Source organism: Salvelinus fontinalis, chromosome 6 (genome assembly GCF_029448725.1).
Source record: "Salvelinus fontinalis isolate EN_2023a chromosome 6, ASM2944872v1, whole genome shotgun sequence".
NCBI lineage: Eukaryota > Metazoa > Chordata > Actinopteri > Salmoniformes > Salmonidae > Salvelinus > Salvelinus fontinalis.
The window spans coordinates 16,483,338-16,498,472 of NC_074670.1; the positions used below are offsets into that span (position 1 = coordinate 16,483,338).

The window sequence follows — 15,135 nt, forward strand, 5'->3', positions numbered from 1 at the left end:
TGCCTCTGCCTCTCTCTCTCTCTGCCTCTTTCTCTCTCTGCCTCTTTCTCTCTCTCTGCATCTCTCTGCCTCTTTCTCTCTCTCTCTGCCTCTTTCTCTCTCTCTGCATCTCTCTCTCTGCCTCTTTCTCTCTCTCTGCCTCTTTCTCTCTCTGCCTCTTTTTCTCTCTACCTCTCTCTCTCTGCCTCTTTCTCTCTCTCTCTCTGCTTCTCTCTCTCTCTCTCTCTCTCTCTCTCTATCTCTCTGCATCTCTCTCTGCCTCTCTCTTTGTTTCTTTCTCTCTCTCTGCATCTCCCTCTGCATCTCTCTCTGCATCTGTCTGTGCATCTATTTTTCTTGTCCATCCCTTTTTCATTCTCTCTCCTCCCTCTCCCTCAACTCCCCTTTCTCCATTTGTCTATCTCATCTGGTCCTCTCTTGTCTCTACTGCACTTCTTCTCCTTCTTCCTCCCTCCACCTTTCTCATCCCTTTTCTATTTCTCACTTTTCTTCCTCCTTGTCCCTTCTCTACTTCTCATCCCTCCCCTCCATCTCTCTCTCTATCTCTCTCTCCTCCTCTGCCTTCCTCTCTAGGGATGGTTTGTGAGAAGGGGATCCAGATCCTCCTCACCACCGTGGGGGCCTTTGCAGCCTTCTGCCTGATGACGGTTTCTATAGGGACGGACTACTGGCTGTACTCCCGCGCCTCCATCTGCAACAGCACCCGCAACCACTCAGATGACCCCCACAACAAGGACAAGAAGGACCCCGGAGCCCTCACCCACTCTGGCCTCTGGAGGATCTGCTGCCTGGAAGGTAGGCTACTGAAATGCTACTGAGACACCATCTTGGATCTGTGGGTAGAGTGGGAGAGGATGGATAGAGGGTAAACGGAGGCATGTGGGGATCTTGTATGTGTGTGTGTGTGTGTGTGTGTGTGTGTGTGTGTGTGTGTGTGTGTGTGTGTGTGTGTGCGTGTGCGTGTGCGTGTGCGTGTGCGTGTGCGTGTGCGTGTGTGTGTGTGATGTTGGAGGGGATGAGTTAGAACTGCTTCCATTTGAGCCTTTTGTCCTAATGTCCTTTCTAGATTTAAAGGTGCGCTATGGAGAAATCATTCCACCATTTCTTGGTTGCTAAAATTCGAATAGTTCTCCTAATTTCAGTTTATGTGACAAAACAAGCAGGTATAGTGTAGAGAATCATTGTACCATCTAAACCGCTATGAAATATATTTTCCATTACCCAAAAATATTGTATTTTCAGCTGTTTGAAGCTGGTGTACAAAACCGAAAGTAAAAGACGCAAAAATGAAACTTAAGAATGGGGAGCATAGAAATAGCTCATATAGAACAGAACTACCACTTCTTACTTTACTGACTTTATTGTCCCCATGGGGGAAATTTTGTTGCAGTGTCATGTACATGTTTAAAGTGGCGTTTAAATACAACGCAAATTGACAATACAACTTTCATAACAGTTACATACCAATAAAAAGAGACTAGCCTGCTGGCCTTACTGGGTCGATAGGAACATTAGCCCAAGCTAATAAGGAGGGATATCACACCTGGTACAAATTATTGTCTAGTTCTGTTTTTTCAGCCGACAAGTGCCCTATATCTGTGCCCAGAGGGGAGTAGTACAAAGTCCGGGTACAGGGGGTGGTTTGATTTTAGACTTGCTTTCAATGAGAATGACAGATCTATAACTCACATTTCTATGTGAATTTGGTTGGGTCACCCAAAAAGTTACATACTGCAGTTTTTAAGGGATTAGATACTATAAATACTATGTATAATACATTGAATGTAATAGTAATAGTTGGTAATAGTTGGTAATAGTTGGTAATAGCTGGTAAAAGTTGGTAAAAGTTGGTAAAAGTTGGTAATAGCTGGTTATAGTTGGTAATAGTTGGTTATAGTTGCTAATAGGTGATAACAGTTGGTAATAGTTGGTAATAGCTAGTACAAGTTGGTAAAAGCTGGTAATAGCTGGTAAATAGGTGGTAATAGCTGATAATAGTTGGTGATAGCTGGTATGATCAAAGTAAGGACTGTGGCCATTTTGGATCTGATGCAATACCAGTGCAGACCTCATGTCTGTGTCCTAATGCACTACCTGCAGTGTTGCTGTCTTGTGAGATGGAAAGGAATAAGGACTGAATGGAATGGAGGTTCCATTACAGGGAAGCTCAGAGTTGATGTTGTGCAGTGTTTCGTGTCAGATGAGAGTGAATGGATGGTATGGTTACCATATGTTTCAGTGGAATTATGTAGTCAGCAGTGCTGCCGCAAAGGTCATTATAATGTGAAGCAATGCACATGCTGAGTTTATGAGCTCCTTGGAAAATCTGGAACTTGTAAATGCTGGAACAGGAAACTCTTTCCTAGACTTTCCCAGTGGACTGATGTTTCTGTTTAATGATTTCCAAGGAGCATCAAATCAGTTGTTATTGGTCACATACACGTGTTTAGCAGATTTTATTGCGGGTGTAGTGAAATGCTTGTGCTTCTAGTTCCGACAATGCAGCAGTCTCTAACAAGTAATCTCTAATAATTTCACAACATATACCCAATACACACAAACCTAAGTAAAGGAATGGAATTTAGAATATTTAAATATATGGACGAGCAATGTCAGAGTGGCATAGATTAAATACAGTAGAATAGTATAGAATACAGTATATATACTACCGTTTCAAAGTTTGTGGTCACTTAGAACTGTCCTTGTTTTTGAAAGAAAAACACATTTTCTGTCCATTAAAATAACATCAAATTGATCAGAAATAGTGTAGACATTGTTCATGTTGTAAATGATTACTCTAGCTGGAAACGGCTGATTTTTAATAGAATATTAGGCATACAGAGGCCCATTATCAGCAACCATCACTCCTGTGTTCCAATGGCACATTGTGTTAGCTGATCCAAGTTTATCATTTTAAAAGGCTAATTGATCATTAGAAAACCCATTTGCAATTATGTTAGCACAGCTGAAAACTGTTGTTCTGATTAAAGAAGCAATAAGGCCAGCATCCCGGAGTCGCCTCTTCACTGTTGACGTTGAGACTGGTCTTTTGCAGGTACTATTTAATGAAGCTGCCAGTTGAGGACTTGTGAGGCATCTTTCTCAAACAAGACACTAATGTATTTGTCCTCTTGCTCAATTGTGCACCAGGGCCTCCCACTCCTCTTTCTATTCTGGTTAGAGCCAGTTTGTGCTGTTCTGTGAAGGGAGTAGTACACAGCATTGTACGAGATCTTCAGTTTCTTGGACATTTCTCGCATGGAATAGCCTTCATTTCTCAGAATAAGAATAGACTGACGAGTTTCAGAAGAAAGGTATTTTTTTCTGGCCATTTTGAGCCTGTAATCGAACCCACAAATGATGATGCTCCAGATACTCAACTAGTCTAAAGAAGGCCAGTTTTATTGCTTCGTTAATCAGAACAACAGTTTTCAGCTGTGCTCACATATTTGCAAAGGAGTTTTCTAATGATAAATTAGCCTTTTAAAATTATAAACTTGGATTAGCTAGCACAACGTGCCCTTGGAACACAGGAGAGATGGTTGCTGGTAATGGGCCTCTGTAGCCTATGTAGATATTCCATAAAAAATCTGCCGTTTCCAGCTACAATAGTCATTTACAAGTGACCCCAAACTTTTGAACGTAGTGTACATATGAGATGAGTAATCCAAGATATGTAAACATTATTAAAGTGACATTATTAAAGTGACTAGTGATCCATTTAATAAAGTGGCCAATGATTTCAAGTCTGTGCATATAGGCAGCAGGCTCTCTGTGTTAGTGATGGCTATTTAACAGTCTGATGGCCTTGAGATAGAAGCTGTTTTTCAGTCTCTCGGTCCCAGCTTTGATGCACCTGTACTGACCTCGCCTTCTGGATAATTGCGGGGTGAACAGGCAGTGGCTCGGGTGGTTGTTGTCCTTGATGATCTTTTTGGCCTTCCTGTGACATCGGGTGCTGTAGGTGTCCTGGAGGGCAGGTAGTTTGCCCCCGGTGATGCGTTGTGCATAAGAACAACACAGCTTTAGAGTGGGTTCACATGAAGTTTAAGGGAAGAGGTCTGAACTGTATCTGTTCAGAGAGCTAGTACAGTACAGCCACTTTATATATGAATACTGGATATTTGTGGAGATTGTCATTTCTACCATTCAAATGAATTTGTCATAAGGATACCACTTCATCCCTGAACTAAGGATGACTCCAGTGGTGAAGTAGGTAACAGGAGCTGATGGTCTAGATGTACAGTATATTGTGGCTGTATTCCTCATGTTCCATAGTGTCAGCAGATCAGGTACTTGAAATCACCTGAAAAGAACCCCTCATCTCATTCCTTCCATCACTGTATTTAATATATAGCCTACCTTACACGCATCACCCACTAGCACTGTGCTCACCAACCATGTGTTGGAAACCTGATTCAACTAGATCCATCAAGCCTTTGATAAGCTGAATCAGGTATATTACTGCTGGCCCTACAAACTCACTGCGGACCCTGTTGTCCAACCCTGCACCAGCCCAGTGATTTAACTGACGGGGTCTCTGAATCAGGTATATTACAGCTGGCCCTACAAACTCACTGCAGACCCTGTTGTCCAACCCTGCACCAGCCCAGTGATTTAACTGACGGGGTCTCTGAATCAGGTATATTACTGCTGGCCCTACAAACTCACTGCAGACCCTGTTGTCCAACCCTGCACCAGCCCAGTGATTTAACTGACGGGGTCTCTGAATCAGGTATATTACAGCTGGCCCTACAAACTCACTGCGGACCCTGTTGTCCAACCCTGCACCAGCCCAGTGATTTAACTGACGGGGTCTCTGAATCAGGTATATTACAGCTGGCCCTACAAACTCACTGCAGACCCTGTTGTCCAACCCTGCACCAGCCCAGTGATTTAACTGACGGGGTCTCTGAATCAGGTATATTACTGCTGGCCCTACAAACTCACTGCGGACCCTGTTGTCCAACCCTGCACCAGCCCAGTGATTTAACTGACGGGGTCTCTGAAAATGACAGTAGCCATCACGCCATCTTCACTGCGGCACAAGCAGCTAATTTATAATAGATTTAACTGCTGCTCTGACATACAGGCTTTAGAAGGGGGAAGACAGGACAAGGCTGGAAAGGACAGAATAGGACAGAATAGGACAGTAGTTGAAGCTGAATGAATGGTGTTAGCTAGCTGCCGTATGTTTGTAGTCCCGTCACTACTCCTCTATAAGGCATGTAGGGTAAGTCCCATCCTTGGCCTGGTCATTGTGCAAAGCTCATTTGTCCTCATCTCTAAGCTTCCTGATAACAAAGCAGCCAATTAGAGATAAGCCCCAGCCCTCACAGCAATGCTGCAGTGCTCCTCTCTCTCTCTCTCTCTCTCTCTATCTCTCTCTCTCTCTCTCTCTCTCTCTCTCTCTCTCTCTCCCTCTCTCTCTCTCTCTCTCTCTCTCTCTCTCTCTCCTCTCTTTCTCTCTCTCCTCTCTTTCTTTCTGCGGTGCAGTGGAGCCTTCAGTGCTTTGGTATGGCTTAGAGGTCAAGTATCCTTGATGTCCGTAGAGTATTGAGTCAAGATGGATGCTCAGAAGCCGTGCAGTGATGCAGTGAAGTGTAGGTGCAATGGAAACAGAGGACATATTGGCTCTAAAAGATTTAAGCCCGCGGGTGGGTGTCACACATTGCTGTGTTAGGGGCTGAAGGAGTGGGGTATTCTCTGATTCGGCAGGTTGAGATGATTCCAAATTTTTATTTTTATTTTATTTGTACCTTTATTTAACTAGGCAAAATAATACTAGGTCAGTACAGTCTCTCCCTTAGCTTTTAGTCAAAGGCTCCTAACATCACATTGTGGGCTGCAAATATTCACCTGAAACCAATGGAGAGCAAGAGTTTTATGTGCATGGCATCAGACAAGCCACCAATCAACAGCAGTGATATGAGTGTTGATGCTTTAGATTGAATGCTGTTGTGGTGATGGTTCAAATAGAGAACATTGATCTTTGAGGCAGTACTTAGAGGCAGCCTCTACTGCCCATGTAGGTCAGTTTCACCCTCCAGTACATTTCTTACAGAGTTACCAGGTAAGTGAATGGAAGTGAGTGAAACTCAGGTCATTTTGGCTCTAGCCAGCTGTTTCTCTGTTTCAGGACTAGCCAGTACAGCTGTAGAGTAGTTGCTCCCTAAATACTGGTTTTCCCACCTAATGGTTATGGTTAACATTGGGAGAGAGGGTTAACTGATCCTAGATCTGCACCAATGGGGAACTGCTTCCTGGTTTAGAGCCAAAATGGCGTCTGTCAGGGGGTTTAGCTGACACCCCCCTCTGTGCCCCCATCTCTTTCTTTACAGACGACAACCATGGAAATAAAAGAACTATGAGAAAGAGACAAGCTCACCCCACATCTGTCCTTCTCTCCCTCCTCCGTCTGTGTCTCATCATTCCATCACTCCAACTCTCTCACAATCCATCCATCAGCCAGCACCAGTCGTGTGCTGTCATCACCGTGCGTCCGTCCGTCCATCTGTCTGTCTGCAATAGAGCCACAAGACCCCAGCGGGTAGCTATCTGTCTGCCCGTCTGCCTGTATGGATGGCTCTCTGTGTTGGGGTGTGTGTGGGGGTGAGTGAGTGTGCTCATTCAGTTACTGCATGCTCTTATTCAGAAAGGACCACAGTGAAATTACTATTTTTAAGTGAATATTGGTAGCTGTGGTTCACTCTAAATAAAACATTTCTTATTAGAACTATACATACATATATGCTGGTACCCTTTCTACATGAAATGAGTGTTTTTCTACCCAGCACCTGATGACAAATAATGTATGTATGTGAGTGTGAGATACTGCATGACCTTAGCGGGGCAAGGACATCTGATCTAGAATCAGTTCCTAAGGGCAGAGAGTGTGGATGTTTTGTGTTGGCGATGCGTACTTTTCTGTCCTCAGACCTACCTGGGAAGGGTGAACAATGACAGGACAGAACCTGAGGCACAACCAGTCTGCAGTTTCTCTCTCTCCTTTTTCTCTTCCTCTTTCTCTCTTGCTCTCTTTTCATATGCTAATATAAACTGCTCTTTCTTTTTCTGATGAATCTCTGTGGAGTGGAGTTGATGCATGTACTGATGTATAAAGTGTGTGTGTGTGTGTGCGCGTATATGTGTGTGTGTGTGTGTGTGTGCATGTGTGTGTGTGTGAGATAGAGTGTATGTATTCTGTTCTAACCCCCCCCCCCCCCCCCCATCCCCTCCCTCTCTCTCTCTCTCTCTCAGGGGTGAAGAGGGGAGTGTGTTCTCAGATCAACCACTTCCCTGAGGATGCTGACTTTGACCATGATGGGCCTGAGTATGTTCTACGTAAGTCAACATCTGATGGACCTGAAGTGGAGGTGCAGGCTTTTGTTCCAGCCCAGCTCTAATATACCTGATTCAAATTAAATCAATTTGTATTAGTCACATGCGCCAAATACAACAGGTGTAGTTACCTTACATTGAAATGCTTACTTACAAGCCCTTAACCAACAATGCAGTTTTAAGAAAAAAAAGAGTTAAGAAAATATTTACTAAATAAACTAAAGTAAAAAATAATAGAAAGTAGCACAATAAAATAACAATAACGAGGCTATATACAGGGGGTACCGGTACTGAGTCAATGTGCGGGGATACAGGTTAGTCAAGGTATTTTGTACATGTAGGTAGGGGTAAAGTGACTATGCATAGATAATAAACAGCGAGTAGCAGCAGTGTAAAAACAAAGGGGGAGGGGGTCAATGTAAATAGTCCAGGTGGCCATTTGATGAATTGTTCAGCAGTCTTATGGCTTGGGGGTAGAAGCTGATAAGGAGCCTTTTGGACCTAGACTTGGTGCTCCGGTACCGCTTGCCGTGTGGTAGCAAGATAACAGTCTACGATTTGAGTGGCTGGAGTCTGACAATTTATTGTGGTCTAAAATGAAAATCATTTGAATCAGGTGTGTTGGGCAGGGCTGGAACAAAACCCTGCGCACACTGTTGCCACCCTCAGGACGGGAGTTCCCCATAACTGATACACAGCCGTAACTCATCCACAACTGTAAACCACTTTTTACAGAAAACTTAGACCACATAGAGCAGTTAGACTCCTGAAGAGCGGGAGAAAACAAGCTGTTTGAATTAAACATGTCAGTGTTTGTATGAAGTGGAGGGATAATGTGCTGCCCTAGTTCACGGCTGTTCCTCCAGGCCACACCTGTGTGGGTGTTCCTCCAGGCCACACCTGTGTGGGTGTTCCTCCAGGCCACACCTGTGTGGGTGTTCCTCCAGGCCACACCTGTGTGGGTGTTCCTCCAGGCCACACCTGTGTGGGTGTTCCTCCAGGCCACACCTGTGTGGGTGTTCCTCCAGGCCACACCTGTGTGGGTGTTCCTCCAGGCCACACCTGTGTGGGTGTTCCTCCAGGCCACACCTGTGTGGGTGTTCCTCCAGGCCACACCTGTGTGGGTGTTCCATGCCGCACTATGTGTGCCCGCCCCACAATGCAGCAGGAGAAGACTGTGTACTGTTTGCTATGTAGCCTCGGCATTTGGCTGGCATTTACTTTGGCATTTCTGTCCTCTGGCCTATGTCCTAGATGGGAGAGGCGTGGTGATGTGTGTGTGTGTGTGTGTGTGTGTGTGTGTGTGTGTGTGTGTGTGTGTGTGTGTGTGTGTGTGTGTGTGTGTGTGTGTGTGTGTGTGTGTGTGTGTGTGTGTGTGTGTGTGTGTGTGTGTGTGTGTGTGTGTGTGTGTGTGTGTGTGTGTGTGTGTGTGTGTGTGTGTGTCCTGGGGGTATCAGAGTTGATGCCTCTTGGGAAAGAGCTGATACAATTAAACACTCACTAGCTTGGCCACATGGTAATTCATTTGCTCACAGCAGAATACAGCTGTTTATTTCTCATCCTCTCCCTCTGATTCTATCTGCTACTTTGACCTTTTCCCTTTCCCCTCCCTCTCTCTTTATCACCAACTTCCTCTCTCTTATTTTCTCTCTCCCTCTTCTCTCTCTTTATCACCAACTTCCTCTCTCTCTCTTATTCTCTCTCTCTCTCTCTCTCTTCTTCTCACTCTACTTGTTCTCTGTCACTTCCCCTCCATCTCTCTTTATCACCCACTTCCTCTCTCTCTTCTCTCTCTTCTTCTCACTTACTTGTTCTCTGTCACTTCCCCTCACTCTCCCCGTCTCTCTCCTGTCCCTCTCTCTCTGTAGGTATGGTCAGGGCTTCCAACATCTTCCCTATCCTCAGTGCTATCCTGCTGTTGATGGGAGGGGTGTGTATCGGTCTCAGTCGCTTCTATAAGCACAAGAGGAACATCGTCCTGGGAGCAGGCATTCTCTTTGTGGCTGCAGGTGCACTAACTAACTCCTGTCAGGCCTGTCTGTGTGTTTGTGTATGTGTCTGTGATTATTTATGTGTCTTTATGTGTCTATCTAAGTCTCTTAGTATGTATACATATGTTTATGTTCTGTTGATGTAAAGTCATGTCTTTCCTCTTGCTCTCCTGCTCTGGATAACATGACAGAGAGAGAGAGAGAGAGAGAGAAAGAGAGTGTGCGTGTGTGCGTGTGCGCGCGTGTGTGTATATGTGTGTCTGTGTGTCTATGTGTCTATGTGTGCATGTGTATCCTCCCCTGTGTGTATGTGTGTTTGTGTGTATGTGTGTATGTGTGTGTGTGTGTGTGTGTGCGTGCGTGCGTGCGCGCGTGCGTGCGTGCGTGTATGTCCTCATCTATCCCCTGTCTCCCCCAGGTCTGAGCAACATCATCGGTGTGATCGTGTACATCTCTGCAGCGCTGGGAGACATCTCCCCTAAGAAGGACGAGGACAAGAAGTGGCAGTACAGCTACGGGTGGTCCTTCTACTTCGGAGGCCTGTCCTTCATCATGGCTGAGATGGTGGGCGTTCTGGCCGTCAACATCTACATCGAAAAGAACAAGGAGCTTCGCTGCCGCTCGCGCACTGACATCTTCAAGGGGACCACGCACGCCATGCTCCGCCTACCCAGCTACCGCTTCCGCCGTCGCTCCCGCTCCTCATCCCGCTCTACTGACCCCTCACGCTCCCGAGACCCCTCGCCGGTGGGGGGAGGCGGGGGGAAGAACTTTGGCCTGCCCCCCTCGGCCATGCTCTCCCAGGGGCCCATGTCTGTGGCCACGCTGCCCAACCCTCACTCTCGCTCCCACACCACCCTGGCGGGGGGCGACATCTCCCTCTACACTCTGTCCCGCGACCCCAAGCTGGCTGGCCTGCCCCCCATGTACGGCACTGTGGACCGCGCCACCCTCTACCAGCTCCACAACTGCTTCCCCAAGGACGGGGGAGGAGGGGGAGGAGGGGGTGTGATGATGAGCGGCACGCTGCCCTCTCTGAAGTCCCACAACCCCTCGCTGTCCCAGAATTCCTCCAACTCCAACGCACCCATGGGCAACTCGGTGGGCTCGGGGCCCCCACCCTTCTCCTCGTCCACGGTGGAGAGAGAACGAGGGATGGGAACGCTGGACAGGCTAAAGGGAGATAGAGAGAGCAACTCCAATACGCTCAACAGGAAGACAACACCCGTGTAGAGAGGAGGGGAGGGGGAGAGAGGGAAGGAAGAGAGAGAGATATATAGAGAGGGGGATTGGGATAAAGGAGTATTAAGGGGTATTGAGATAAAGGAATGGAGAGGAGAGAGAGAATCTTTTTCACTGTTATTAGTCTACAGTATCTCACTGAGAAACAACAGAAAACAAGTAATAACAGAACGTGATAATTACAACAATAATGAACTTTCACAACAAAACTATTTTACTATTTTAACGCACTAGAAATGAATTATTTTGTTAATGATCCAACGCGATTAATCTTGGGCTACTATTTTAAACAATCCACTTTCTTTAGTGCAATACTAACTCTGATTTAACAAGATCATATTTGACGTCAATTGTTGTTGTGATTATTACTAGCGTTATTACGAGCTAGCTCTGTTTGCAATGCTATCGTTTTAGAATGATGATATGATTTGTATAATTTTCACTCTGATTTTGGATCCTGGCGACGTTTACTGTGAATTTCTTAAACACAGACACGCTGGTATGATCAGTGTAACTGTCATTGGTGTCAAGCATGAGTGTATACAACGTATGAGAAGATGAGTGTGTGTTATGATTTATATGATTTCATTATATTCTAATAATAATAATAATATATAATGTATTATTATTACTATTACTACAACTTGTTCTTTGGTGGAGTTCAGGTCATTTCTTTTTACGTCTATTTTGATTTTCTACCCCTTGGTTCTAACACACAGTTAAGTTGTGTGAATACTGTACATTGTCTTCCAATATTGTAACTGAAGGCTACAATAAGTGAGTGACTGAGGCAACTGAGCAACTTCAGTGTTATTCTGAGTCTGTTTTCTATGGGCCTATGTTAGTCTGAGTTCCATTCTAATCAATGTTAGCAGTAGTCGTAGCTGTAGTCATGTTGAAGATGTTTGTTTTCTGGGCATTAACAGAAACCTCTGTCTTGAGGAGAGAAGAAGAGAAACTGATATATTTGTACAGAGAAACCAGGTGAAGCTTGTCACCTGGAGAGAAGAAGAGAAACATTTATTCATTATTTTCTACAAGCGAAAGACCCAAAATTATTCTCTAGAACAGACACAACAGATGCTATCCATCCATTATTAAAAATGAAATTGACAATGAAAAATGTCAATGAAATAAATGTGGGGATGGAGGTGGGGGGGTTAAAATACACTATAGAGAACTTTTGAAATGAAACATGTACATTGTAATTAACGCATACCTATATTTGCAAACTCTATAGATACTTTCTTTAGGAACTCTGGTATGAAAACAGGGTGTGTATTTTGGGAAGGGGAGGGGAGGGTGATGTGTTTTTGATCCTCTGTATGGGTACAGGCTACCCCCCCAGTTCTCATGGGGTGCGCTACCTCTCTCCACCCTGCCCTGCCCCGCCCCACCCTAGCTTGGCCCCGCCCTGCCCGTTTTGGGCATGTCTTCTCCTCTGTCACATGACCCATGACAGAATCACTATGGAGATGAACATCCAAACCCCAACCGCAAAGAAAAAACTCTCACTGTGCTTCCCACGTGACCCTTGAACCTTGAACTTTGACCCCTTCTGTTTATGTTGATGAGAATGTATACACGTGTAAACACTCTCCTGCACCTCATTTATTGTCTGGAGTGATGGCAGAACTGGGATGGACACTGTTGGACACCCCGCTACATTACAGACTGGGGAAAGGAAATTAAACCACCTGACGCTTCCACATTCTTTTTGATTTTAGTTTCTTCTTTTTATTTCATTTGAGAAAAAAAGAATAATGCGACAAAACTGCACACAGATAGCATTTATGTGGGCAATATGAATACTATGTAGTTGAGAATAGATATATCTAGACAAAATGATTATGGTTTATCTAAATGTGTGATAAACTCAAACACTGTATTGCACGAAGTTTATAAAAAAAAACAATAACAGACCGATTTACAGACTGGTTATTCTTTTCATTAAAGGAATGACAGTATGAGATGATCAAGGGATGGAGCGAGAGAGAGAGAGGGAATGACAGTATGAGATGATCAAGGGATGGATCGAGAGAGAGAGAGGGAATGACAGTATGAGAGGATCAAGGGATGGAGCGAGAGAGAGAGAGGGAATGACAGTATGAGATGATCAAGGGATTGAGCGAGAGAGAGAGAGGGAATGACAGTATGAGATGATCAAGGGATGGAGCGAGAGAGAGAGAGGGAATGACAGTATGAGATGATCAAGGGATGGATCGAGAGAGAGAATGACAGTATGAGATGATCAAGGGATGGAGCGAGAGAGAGAGGGAATGACAGTATGAGATGATCAAGGGATGGAGCGAGAGAGAGAGGGAATGACAGTATGAGATGATCAAGGGATGGAGGGAGAGAGAGAGAGGGAATGACAGTATGAAATGATCAAGGGATTGAGCGAGAGAGAGAGAGGGAATGACAGTATGAGATGATCAAGGGATGGAGCGAGAGAGAGAGGGAATGACAGTATGAGATGATCAAGGGATGGAGCGAGAGAGAGAGGGAATGACAGTATGAGATTATCAAGGGATGGAGCGAGAGAGAGAGAGAGGGAATGACCGTATGAGATGATCAAGGGATGAAGCGAGAGAGAGAGAGAGAGGGAATGACAGTATGAGATGATCAAGGGAAGGAGCGAGAGAGAGGGAATGACAGTATGAGATGATCAAGGGATGGAGCGAGAGAGAGAGAGGGAATGACAGTATGAGATGATCAAGGGATGGAGCGATAGAGAGAGAGGGAATGACAGTATGAGATGATCAAGGGATGGAGCGAGAGAGAGAGAGACGGAATGACAGTATGAAATGATCAAGGGATGGAGTGAGAGAGAGAGGGAATGACAGTATGAGATGATCAAGGGATGGAGCGAGAGAGAGAGAGAGAGAGAGGGAATGACAGTATGAGATGATCAAGGGATGGAGCGAGAGAGAGAGAGAGGGAATGACAGTATGAGATGATCAAGGGATGGAGCGAGAGAGAGAGAGGGAATGACAGTATGAGATTATCAAGGGATGGAGCGAGAGAGAGAGAGAGGGAATGACAGTATGAGATGATCAAGGGATGGAGCGAGAGAGAGAGGGAATGACAGTATGAGATTATCAAGGGATGGAGCGAGAGAGAGAGAGAGAGAGGGAATGACAGTATGAGATGATCAAGGGATGGAGTGAGAGAGAGAGAGAGAGAGGGAATGACAGTATGAGATGATCAAGGGATGGAGCGAGAGAGAGAGAGAGAGAGAGAGGGAATGACAGTATGAGATGATCAAGGGATGGAGCAAGAGAGAGGGAATGACAGTATGAGATGATCAAGGGATGGAGCGAGAGAGAGAGAGGGAATGACAGTATGAGATGATCAAGGGATGGAGCGAGAGAGAGAGAGGGAATGACAGTATGAGATGATCAAGGGATGGAGCGAGAGAGAGAGAGGGAACGACAGTATGAGATGATCAAGGGATGGAGCGAGAGAGAGAGGGAATGACAGTATGAGATGATCAAGGGATGGAGCGAGAGAGAGAGAGGGAATAACAGTATGAGATGATCAAGGGATGGAGCAAGAGAGAGGGAATGACAGTATGAGATGATCAAGGGATGGAGCGAGAGAGAGAGAGGGAATGACAGTATGAGATGATCAAGGGATGGAGCGAGAGAGAGAGAGGGAATGACAGTATGAGATGATCAAGGGATGGAGCGAGAGAGAGAGAGGGAACGACAGTATGAGATGATCAAGGGATGGAGCGAGAGAGAGAGGGAATGACAGTATGAGATGATCAAGGGATGGAGCGAGAGAGAGAGAGGGAATAACAGTATGAGATGATCAAGGGATGGAGCGAGAGAGAGAGAGGGAAAGACAGTATGAGATGATCAGGGGATGGAGCGAGAGAGAAAGAGGGAATGACAGTATGAGATGATCAAGGGATTGAGCGAGAGAGAGAGAGGGAATGACAGTATGAGATGATCAAGGGATGGAGCGAGAGAGAGAGATAGGGAATGACAGTATGAGATGATCAAGGGATGGAGCGAGAGAGAGAGAGAGGGAATGACAGTATGAGATGATCAAGGGATGGAGCAAGAGAGAGAGAGGGAATGACAGAGAGAGAAAGAATAGAAAAAGTGAGAGTTGGCGGGAATGACAGAGACTTGACACAACTTTTGACCTAAGGTATGAAACCATTTATTTGCGTTATACAGTGCACTATCCTGTTAATGAATGTGACCACAATATTTTATTTATTTACTTTATTTAACCAGGAATTTGTATTATTATTTTTATTTTTTATTTAACTAGGCAAGTCAGTTAAGAACAAATTCTTATTTACAATGACGGCCTACCCCGGACGACGCTGGGCCAAATGTGCACCGCCCTATGGGACTCCCAATCCCGGCCGGGTGTGATCCAGCCTGGAAGAGGTGGTGATACTACATTTGTCGGCCACAATCTCCCAAATTTCACACTCTGAGGTGTGAGGTGTACACTCCGAGGTGTGAGGTGTACACTCCGAGGTGTACACCTGGTACAAGCCAGCAGTGCTTCTATTGCTCTCGTCAACGAGGCTGTGCAG

At 45.3% G+C, this 15,135-nt stretch overlaps 1 protein-coding gene across 2 annotated transcripts in view; it reads left to right on the plus strand.

Moving 5' to 3' along the window:
• LOC129857168 (voltage-dependent calcium channel gamma-4 subunit-like) overlaps positions 1 to 12,494 on the plus strand; it is a 91,390-nt gene extending 78,896 nt beyond the window's left edge. The window contains exons 3-6 of one of the 2 annotated variants that reach the window (XM_055925159.1): positions 574 to 795; positions 7,261 to 7,344; positions 9,210 to 9,350; positions 9,751 to 12,494. In XM_055925159.1, coding sequence (XP_055781134.1) covers positions 574 to 795; positions 7,261 to 7,344; positions 9,210 to 9,350; positions 9,751 to 10,565 — 1,262 coding nt within the window. In that variant the 3' untranslated portion in view covers positions 10,566 to 12,494. The remainder of the gene's footprint in view (positions 1 to 573; positions 796 to 7,260; positions 7,345 to 9,209; positions 9,351 to 9,750) is intronic. The other variant, XM_055925160.1, reaches the window with a different exon arrangement.
• The last annotated feature ends 2,641 nt before the right edge of the window (positions 12,495 to 15,135 follow it).